This window comes from Poecilia reticulata, chromosome 5 (assembly GCF_904066995.2).
Source record: "Poecilia reticulata chromosome 5, P_reticulata-male-v2, whole genome shotgun sequence".
Taxonomy (NCBI): domain Eukaryota; kingdom Metazoa; phylum Chordata; class Actinopteri; order Cyprinodontiformes; family Poeciliidae; genus Poecilia; species Poecilia reticulata.
The window spans coordinates 31052510-31062642 of record NC_088834.1 but is presented as its reverse complement, the minus strand read 5'-3'; the positions used below and the strand labels follow the sequence as shown (position 1 = coordinate 31062642).

At 36.6% G+C, this 10133-nt stretch overlaps 2 protein-coding genes across 2 annotated transcripts; one reads left to right on the top strand and one right to left on the bottom strand.

Moving 5' to 3' along the window:
- The first annotated feature begins 332 nt into the window (after nt 1-332).
- svbp (small vasohibin binding protein) lies at nt 333-2796 on the top strand. The gene is made up of 3 exons (XM_008410225.3): nt 333-487; nt 1544-1676; nt 1797-2796. The coding sequence occupies exons 2-3, from the start codon at nt 1563-1565 to the stop codon at nt 1881-1883; spliced, it is 201 nt and encodes a 66-aa protein (XP_008408447.1). The 5' UTR covers nt 333-487; nt 1544-1562; the 3' UTR covers nt 1884-2796.
- A 1191-nt stretch (nt 2797-3987) lies between these two features.
- fbxo2 (F-box protein 2) lies at nt 3988-8714 on the bottom strand. The gene is made up of 6 exons (XM_008410221.3): nt 8346-8714; nt 7741-7807; nt 6749-6875; nt 5745-5837; nt 4555-4690; nt 3988-4454 (listed from the first exon to the last, which is right to left on the bottom strand). The coding sequence occupies exons 2-6, from the start codon at nt 7775-7777 to the stop codon at nt 4320-4322; spliced, it is 528 nt and encodes a 175-aa protein (XP_008408443.1). The 5' UTR covers nt 7778-7807; nt 8346-8714; the 3' UTR covers nt 3988-4319.
- Between the last annotated feature and the right edge of the window lie 1419 nt (nt 8715-10133).

Sequence of the window (10133 nt, the reverse complement as noted above, 5' to 3'; positions counted from 1 at the left end):
ATTGCTAACCAATTGCTTTGGGTGTAATAATATTTTCTTGGTGGAACTTGGTGGCAAAAAGCCTCCTTGATAAATATTAATAAAATTTGTTGTAACACTTCAGTTTACCAGTTTGCTAATTAAGACTGATTTCAGGCGGGGGGTAGCGGCGTCACATCTAAATAATTTTTTTCTACGTTTTGATGCTAAAGTACTTTATATTTGCTGTATAAAAATCAAATAAGTTAATTTTCATAACAAAAAAATGTAGCTTTCCAAAGTTAGAAAAACACAATATTTAGAAATTAAACCTAAAAAAAAGAAGATCAAGAAAATTCCTTACCGGAACTATTGAGCTTTATTCAGCTGAACACGGGTTTGTTTATTTGTGGCACACAGAGAACAGCTGCTGTTCTGTCTGCTAGTAGCTTCCTACAACCAGTTTTTATTCTCAAAGCTAATGAAAGCCTCCTTGTATTGCTTCATTTGACTTGCGCTCATATCACAGGTGAGTTCACCATTATCAGAAGGCTAATGTTGCTACTATTTGCGACGTCAGCGTGTAAAACCAAACCGATAGCAGGCTAATGTTAGCTGAACTGACTAAGACGCTAACTTTAACGACTAATAGACTATTTTATCTCAGAGGAACCTGTCCCGTTAAATATTCTCATTTAACATTAACATTGGTAGCTGGTTTGAATTCAGAGTAACGTGTTGCTATGGGAACATGTCGTTTTCACTTATGTCTGTTTATTAGCTTCGAATTAATTAGTTATGCTCCAAAAGCACCTGAACTTTATTAACGGCGGTTTTCAGTCTATGTAAACGTTTTGTTGATGCTCAGTTGCAATGCCTTCAAAAGTATTCACACCTCTTGAAGTTCTTTGTCCAATTACATCTGCTACTTTAAGTGTATTTTAAAGTAGTGCATAAATTAACCCATGTGAGTTTTTATTTTGTAGAAGTTACAACTTCAAGTCTTTGGGTTTATGTCTTCACCTGCTTTTTTTGACTGGGCTATTGAATCTGGAACAAACTTGCAGAAAACTGTAAAAGAGCTGAAGCACTGACTTCCTTTAAATCTCGACTAAAAACCCATCTGTTTAGAGTTGTATTTGGAACGTAATCAATTATGAATTTAATGATGGCACTTGACTTAATGTAATGTTTTGATTGTTGATTCTATGTTGCATGACTCTGTGTTTTTTTTGTTTGTTATGATGTTTGAATGCCTTGCTATACAAATAAAATTTGATTTGATTTTGATTTGATGAATATGCTTCTGTGGCTGTATGTTTGAGGATGGTGTGAACCTCAGCCACAGTTTCAAGTTCAATTGGTTGCTTTTAAATTAAAGGAAATGGAGGCGAACATATATGCACGTCACACTTTTTACAATTTATTTTAAACAAAAAGAACATTTGAAATATTAGTGTTTGTAATGCAATGCAATTTGGAAAAACTTTTGGAGGCACAGTAGAAACTTCTCCTGACTACATTTATCAATCTGTCCCCCATCAAGATTTTTTAGGATAAAAGTTTCTCTCTTGGACTTTCTCAGGTGGAGTTAAAGTGACGCCATGGAGCCGGCCTGCCGCAAGGACAAACCAAAGCTGAACTCAACCCCGACCAGAGGAGACAGAGCCAAGCAGAAGTCTGCACAGCAGGAGGCCAAACAGCGACAGAGAGCAGAGGTATCCCATCCTCACTGCAAATCTAAACTGTAGATACTCAAATGATGTTTTGGTTGGTGTTCTGGGCTTTTTTTCTTTTTTTTTTTTATTCCTGCTTATGTCTGCTTCTCTTATTTTCAGATATATGCATTGAACAAAGTGATGACAGAGTTGGAGCAGCAGCAGTTTGAGGCCTTTTGTAAACAGATGCAGTCCCAAGGAGAATAACAGCAGCAGCTCCGCTTCCGCCTTCCACGTGGATCAGTTTCTGTTATTCTACCCAAAAAGACACAACCTTTGCACTTCCTTGAACTGTTACAGATAAAATCACTACTGGAGCATATTCCTGATACACATCTTAAAGGTGCAGAATCTTTATTGCTGATGTTTTATAAACAGTTTTATAAATGGTTCTGGTTTTCTTCATCCTAATCCTAACATGTTCTTTCATTTTCATTCATGTACTGCTGTTTCATTCTTTACTTCTTCATATTATGTGGAGAAACAAGTTCATTTCCATGTACACAACTATTGCATAGCAGCTTATTTGAATTTCTATTAAATTATAAAAAGAATTGGAAGCATATATTCTATTCACATTAGATTCCATCCGTTGTCTAAACCTGCCTATCTGTTCGAGTCATGGGTGGGCAGGTTGTGTTAACTCTGTCAGAAGTTTCAACAGTAATATAAATGTAATTTTCTGTTTCATTTTGTTATCTAAGAAGGTAGTTTTTATTTCAATGTTTCTGACTGTATTAAAGCCTGTCGATGCAAATGTGCAACTTAAAACCACAGAGTATTTTTTGGAGAATATACATTTTCTTTTAAATAGTTATCAAATTATTTAAGATCAGGTTCATAATTTGATGTGACATTACTTAAAGCAGAAAGACCTTTACCTCTGAGTTCCTACTTTTGATGCTCTATGAAACCAGACTGATGCTTCCAGGTTACATTTCAGTTTTAGTTTGGAATCAGTAAGTGATGTCTTCAGATTCCTGAGAATATTTACTACTGTCTGCAAACTTCTAACAGCCAAACACTGTAAAACCTTAAATGTTTCAAAAAAGTTTTCACTATTTGATTGACATGTGTTGTTACAAACTTTGTACTATAAAGATTAATATTTGCTGTTCTACCCGTGTTGTGTTATAAAAAATGTATTTAATGAATAACAAGTTTGTTGTGATATTTTATGAACTTTGTTTCTTGATAACATTTTAGATGATTTTATAGGAGTATTTTGGAAATGAAAACATGTTTTCAGAATATTTTTTGAAAAGTATCATTTAAATCCAAATATTAACTATAACATAAAACATTCTCAAAAATGTCCTCTGTATTGTAATGAAAGGTCCAGTTAAAGGAGTAATCCCTAGTTTATGCCTTTCACTGGGAACATTTTTCAGCAACTTTTCAATTGCTGAAAAATTGCTAGCAATTTTTTGTTGTCAAAAATTGCTGACACCTTTCTTGGTGTAAACTCCAGGTTTTTTCAGAATCTGCACAGTAGTGTGTTCCCAACTTCACTAATTACAACCATATAACTGGTTATGTGACATGTTCTCTGAAGTTTATTCAAGTTGAAAATTAATGTGAATATTTCAAACAAAAAAAAAAGTTAAATTCCTCTCAAATCAACCTGTCAGTGATCATTTTTATAGGGCCTATTTCAAAAAGTTGAAATTTTTGAATAAAATATATCACAATTAAACTCGTTATTTACATAAATGCTCATTTTGATGTCTAATATAGAAAAATGTATATATTCAGATTAAAGTCATTTCCAAACCCACTAACAACCGCACACAAAAAATGTTTGAAAACGCTCAACGTGACTTACAAAAATTAACAGTCAGCACAATCTGAATCTAATCTTCATTTCACAAATTCAGTTTATATTTTAAATTGTATCGTTTTCATTTAATGAGGGAGCAGAACAGAAATATAGTCAATTAGAATTCTGACTGTATATTCTATGACATTATTGTACTATTGGGTTAATTTGACTCGCTAAACTACCTTTGGGTGTTTTGTGTGTGAGCTCAGATTCCCATCTGTTCAGTTGGTTTTTCTCCACCAGGTAAACATAAGAAAATAAAAAGAAAATTTGCCACAGTTGCTGCTCTTTTTCTCATTAGCTGCTAGCAACATGCCGCTACACTCGCTTTCAGTGCTGCGGGAGTCTTCATTTCGTGTTAACGTCATTTGTCTTCTCACAGCTGAGCTCTATTTTGTGTTGGTCCAACACATAAAATCCTACTGAAGTCCATGTGGCTGGAAGTAGTTCAATGACATGAAAAATAAACCACCACCACACGTCAACACATTCTGGATTGCATGCAATAGTTTATTTTATTACTGTGATTAATATTTGAAGGGTTGCTGATTAGTGCAAAGAGAAGTTAGAGGCTAGTTTAAAGTTAGTCCAGCAAGCTGTGGGTTGAATATATAAAGGTTAGTAAAGTGAAGGTGCCTATTTTGTGTGAACATTAGTTTCTTGAACCAAAAGCAGCACCAGGTTAAACCTCAAGATTTCAAACAGCTGCTTTGGAAATACTGCAATGGCTATGATATTTAAAATAAACTAAGATGAATAATTTAATATTGTATTCTTGGCTATATTTGTTTCCATTCTCCTCATCTTGTTTCTCCTCTGGTTCAGACTTCAACCGTCACAGAGCTCCCAGTGACCCGAACTCCAAACCAGCCTTCCCAGTAGCTGGTGTCACATCCTCCATGTTCGAATGAGATGAAACGCATTCCAGGGCCGTAGTCAGAAAACGTATGAATGACCTGGAGATGAACAAGGGAAGGGAAAGGGGACTGCTGGTTGGATAATATCTTCTCTGCAGGATGTGTTGGTGTTATTTTTCTATTAGAAACATTTGAAAACCTGTCTCCATGAGCAGTCTGCCTCGGGGTCCAGAGTCTCCGGATCATGAATATATTCCTGCAGAACCTCTTGATTCTCATCCAGCAGACAGGATGTCATCTGATAGGTGCAGCCGCAGTCGGTCCTGCCGCAGAACCTGCAGGATGACATCACAAGCTGTCTTTCCACTGATGATAAAATGATGCGAATTGGAATTACAAAAATATATTTGCTTAATGAACACTTGACAACTTGGGGGAAAAAAAATCATGCTTTTTAACCATATTGATGTGCGTATTTTTCAAAATTGCAATGGAAACACTTTTTTTCCAGTTTGTATGCAGCAGCAAAGTGTTTATCTGTGGACTCTTGCCTCATTGGACAATGTGCAGCTGGATCCAGCAGGGCTCTCAAAGCCATCTCACCAGCCTCCTGAACAACTCGCTAGTGAGATGTTTAGGGCACATCCCACCAGAAGGAGATCTGGTGATAGGTGAAGATGAATCTGTATTCAACTAGATTTCTTATTTCGCAATAAGTTTCACAATTGCGTTTTGAGTATATTTCTAATGAAAACGCAGCTACTGTAACTGGCAGCTCACCTCACTAAGTGTGTTTCCACACCTGATAGTCCAGTAGACTCATTTCGATTTGGGACTAAAATAGTAATATTTGCTTCATTTTCAGCTGGTGCGGCTCACTTTCATATTGGACTCTGTCAAATGATCCAGACTAATTGAAAAACCCCTCCCCTGTGGTGGCGCTGAACCAAGATCTACTGAAGGAAGCAACACAAAAACCTCCTAAAAAGACCAGCACAACTTCCTTCTTCACAAAAGGTCATCAAAATGGAGATTTTAACAGTTGTGGGATTTTTCTAGTCTTCGGTATAAAGCTGATGCTAAACAGTTGCATTTATTCCAGACCCAGAATGTCCTGCGCTGTAGTTTGCTTCCTGCTTGTGGATCCGTCACCAGTCCACTTGCATCCACATATGCATTCAAACCAAATCCAGACCGAGGTTTTTAGGCGGACCAGAGTTTGTTTTATTTTTGGTCTGCATTAGAGTTGGATTGAGCATTCACACCTCGCCAAACAAACCAGACTTTCTTGACAAATTAATTAGAATTTGATTAAAGGGAACTAAACAGGGCTGGTGTGAATGCATCCTGATGCAAAGCGTCTGTCTTACCTGTATGTTCAAGCCTTACCAGTCTTTCACGGTGACAGGAGGCTGAGCGTCCAGCTGCTCTGGGTTGTAACCCTCCTCTATCAGGTCGATCACCTGCCGTTTTAGGCAAAGCCTAGGATAATCCATGGGGACGATTGTTAGCAGTTAGCTAAATCAGATTCAGTGGTGGGCACTGCTAACTCAAATGTTAGTTGCTCTAACCTTAATGCAGTAATCATAAACACGAGTTCTGCTGACACTAAAGCACAACACCAATACAGAAGCCCATTCTAAAGCACTAACTTCCATTCAAATTATAACTGCCATTGAAAGACTACAACTTTTGATCACTAATTTAATTTTGACATTATAATTTACATGTTCTATATTGCTCATAGATATTGTATTCATGTTTATGTCTTGGATTCTGCTGCCTGTGTTTTATTTTGTTCCTGTTTGTTTCTTTGAAATAAAGTTAGTGGACTTTATTTCATGCTTTTTAACCATATTTTAAGCAGGTTTGATCAGGTGTTCCCTGCAGACAGACAGTACAGAGTAACATTCAACAAAAATCACTATAAATAAAACTTGAGGAAAAAATGGCAGTGCTGCACAAACTGTCGTCACCCACTTCAAAGTAAGAGTATGTGAATTAACTTCTAACTACTTAAAAAATAGTCGACAATCAAAACTTCAACACAGATTTCAAACTTTCAACTGAAAGTTTAGAAAACAGTTAAGTAATTTTTCTTATCCGGAAATATTAATTCAAGGGAAGTTAAGAACGCTAAACATTTTCAAAGTTAGCAAAAGTGCTAAAACTCTTAGCGAAAAAATAGCTCTGCTGTGAGTGCATTTGCAGATTAGTGAAAGTGTGTCCACAGCTGATGAGAATTATAGAAACAGAATTCAGGTTGAGCATGAGACATTAGCGCTATTAAAGCTGGTGCTGAAGACAGGCAGGTCTGAATGGTAGCATAACAGGCTTATTTACATGTGGTTTAATTGTCTTATACTATAACACAAATGGTAACAACCACTCACTCAAAGGAAGTCGCAAAATATTTGGTCACTTCTTCATTGCAGAAGTCATGGCCACAGTCTCCTGGCATGTCCTCCACTTTCCACTGGTTCCCACCGTTTTCTGTCAGCTCCCAGGATTCCAGCTGCTCTAGGAGGGAAAGTCAATCTCAGATGACTAATTGTAGCACTATGTATCTTATCTCTAAATCTAGAATTCATTTTACAATCTCAAAACACCAGAGCTCACTCGTTCACTTTCAGTCAAAATACAATTGGCTGTCATGTAAGGAGGTTATTTAAAACATGTATGTTTTGGAGGTTTGATTACACATTAGGCACAATTTCACTCACTAATTCAAATTGCTGTGTGGGTTAATTGGTCAGGTGTTGATGACTAAGATAAAAACTTAAAATATATGTTTTTTAATTATTAGTTCTTTAGCTCAAAGCTAAAGACATACAATGTGTACAATGCTAAATCTGTACATCTAGAGATGTATCATTTATTTCTAAATGATACATCTTGTACAATGCTAATGATGTTGATGCTATATGATGTTTAACTCTCATTAAACATATTGACTGATGATAATTGATAGTATGCTTCATTTTTAGACTATCCTGAGATTTGGGGGAATTTGGTGACATTGTGTCACTCTGGAAGTGAACATTGAAACTTCTGCTAAAACTGCAAAGTATCCGATTTTTATATGGACTTTTAAAGAAATATACATCACATGTAGTGAAAACTCTTTAAATCTTGACACACCAAAAGGTTCACCTTATTGACCATGACACTGTGTTGTATAAAGCTTATAATTCCTCAAGGCTCTGTTCTTGGGTCTTCTCAGTGTAGGGACTACAGTACAATATATCTTACTATGCTTATGCTAATGATACACAACTCTAAATGTCTGTGTCACCGCAACCCCTTATAGTCTAGTGTTGTCTCCCATATACATTATTGGTACAGTTTGGAGCTGCATAAGAGAAGAAACAAAAAGACATCTCACCATTTCCACTGGGATTCTTTAGCAGGTTTCTAGCCATGGTTACTGGATAAATATGGATTTTCTGGGCCTGCAAAGAAAAACACATTAGATCGCTAGCTAAACATGTCTTCAGATGTCTTCTGGTTTGTTGTTTATGAGGAGTCTGCCGCGTAGGCAGATTTCAAAAACTAATATCTGATTCAGCGCACAGCAGACAAAAAGCAAAAGGGCAAAAGCCGAGGTATTTGGTTTCTGAATAGGAGGCATCACATCGGATCACCCAGGGTTTGAACAGATCAATCTCTGTAGGACAAACAACTGGGGGTTGGAATCTCGTATAACCACTCCCCCAAAATACCAAATCAGTCCCACACTTTGAAGAATCAGTCATAAAAATGTACAAAATATAATTTATCTACTACCCTGTCAAAAATCAAGGTTGTATTAAAGCTCACTGTCCACCATACAGTAAGTTTGTTTGTCTTTTTATAGTTCAAAACAAGGACAGAAAAAATGCTGAATCATCTGCCACTGCAAACTCAAAGGAAGCAGTATGCATGATCAGTATGCATAAATATTAAGCTCTACTTTATCTAACTGCATAAACTATGACATGTGTTACTCACAGCTAGAAAATGACAAACGCTTCTCTGGTTCCTCTGGATCCTTTAGTTTTCCTCTGCAGAGCAGCAGCTTCAGCACAGAGGCTTTTATACACTGCAGGAATGCACACAGGGAGAGAGAGGAGCAGGAGAGCAAAAACAGAAACACTAGAGCTGCAGGAAGTGACAGTCAGCAGCATTCAGCTGACCGCCACATGTATATACTCAGCACTAATGTAAGAGCCAACATAGCAGCTGCAGCAGGACAGTCCAAGACCTGGATTAATATTATAGCAGATGTTCTGTGAACCTGAAAAGTTCAACCAAAATACATTAGAGATTTATTGATATTCATTCATGATTGATGTTCTGCATCATGAAGCCATCTCCACCGTCTCTTCTTCAGATCCAGACGGAAGTGAGGTCAGAAACAGGAAGTAGCTCTCTACTTCCTCCCTATTAATCCAGTGTTGTCTGAAGCAAAGCTGAAAATAACAATTTGTCTTTCAACATTACACTGTAAAACATTGCAGTTGTAATTAGACGTTTACATGCACTCAAACTTACCATGAATGTCACAATAATTATTGACTTTTAACATAGTTTTTGGAACTAATACTTTGTTGGGTGGACTTAATATATAACACATAAGGAATTTGCTTAAAAATGTGGGTTTTTTTTCTATTTTCTAATTTGTTATTTTGCTTTGAATCATCACTGTATCTACTTAAATAAAATGGACCAGTAACATTAGCAACAAAACATTACACTTCTACCAACATACTTCTGGACATTTGTCATTGTGGCCAAAAGACATTTGGCTTATCCATGTTGAACAAGCTTTAAATATTAGTAAAATGGACCAACTAAAGTTGCCAATTGTTTCCTTTCTCATTAACATTTCAGTCCACAAAGATGTAAAACTCATTTTACTATCTCAGTGGTTCTTAAAGTATTTTTAAAAAGTCACATATTTGTACCTCAGTGTATATCAACTCCTTAGTGTTGATCTATTTAACTTAGGGTAGTGCAAAGCACCAACCATAAACTACAGGAAAACTGACCTAATTAGTACCATGAAGATCAGTACCTTAGATGATTGATTGGTGCTGACTCTAAAATATAGACTTTTATTCACTGCTAAGTCAATAGTGCTTTTCCCATAGGATGGTTCTTCCTGGATACATTCGATATGAGGCATTTGGGAAGCGACTGCTGACCTGACAGCTTTCTGCAGAAAGTTCTCGAAATCCTATGCAAGGAGGGAAAGCTACAAAAGACCACTGCTCTACAAAAACTGTATGTTTAGGCAATGCTGTGTGTGCAGCCAGCCAAAATTCAGTTTTTCAGAAAATTTGAATGATAAATGTTTGATGAGCAATTAAAGCTGCAGTATGTAACTTTTATAAATAATTTTTTTATTATTTTACCTATTAAAACTGTTTCTTTGTATTATGAAACAGATAATCTGTGAGAAGATTGTCGTTCACCTCCTCCCTGAGCTACAATTGTCATCCAAAGAAAAGAGCACCACTCCCAACCAAAAACAGCCAATCAGAGCCAGGAGGAGGGATTTATCACAATCAATCAATCCTGCTAAATGTGCTAATGGCGAAGAAACAGGAAAGATAGTATATTTGCAGTCATTGATGGCTATGCTAACTAGCATTAGCATTCACACCAGGGTATTCTAGCTGTAGCGTAACAGAGATCAAGCGTGGGAAGGAGAGGGAAGATGAGCAGTGCCACAAGATATTGTGATTGACAGCACTAAGACCCGCCTCCTGGCTCTTATTGGTCATTTTTAGTTAG

Coding starts and splice junctions, on each gene's coding strand:
- svbp (XM_008410225.3), top strand. CDS start 1,563: ATGGAGCCGGCCTGCCGCAAGGACAAACCAAAGCTGAACTCAACCCCG. Junction 1,677..1,796: donor AACAGCGACAGAGAGCAGAG/GTATCCCATCCT, acceptor TCTTATTTTCAG/ATATATGCATTGAACAAAGT.
- fbxo2 (XM_008410221.3), bottom strand. CDS start 7,777: ATGGCTAGAAACCTGCTAAAGAATCCCAGTGGAAATG. Junction 6,876..7,740: donor AAAGAATCCCAGTGGAAATG/GTGAGATGTCTT, acceptor TTTCCCTCCTAG/AGCAGCTGGAATCCTGGGAG. Junction 4,691..5,744: donor CCTGTCACCGTGAAAGACTG/GTAAGGCTTGAA, acceptor GTCATCCTGCAG/GTTCTGCGGCAGGACCGACT.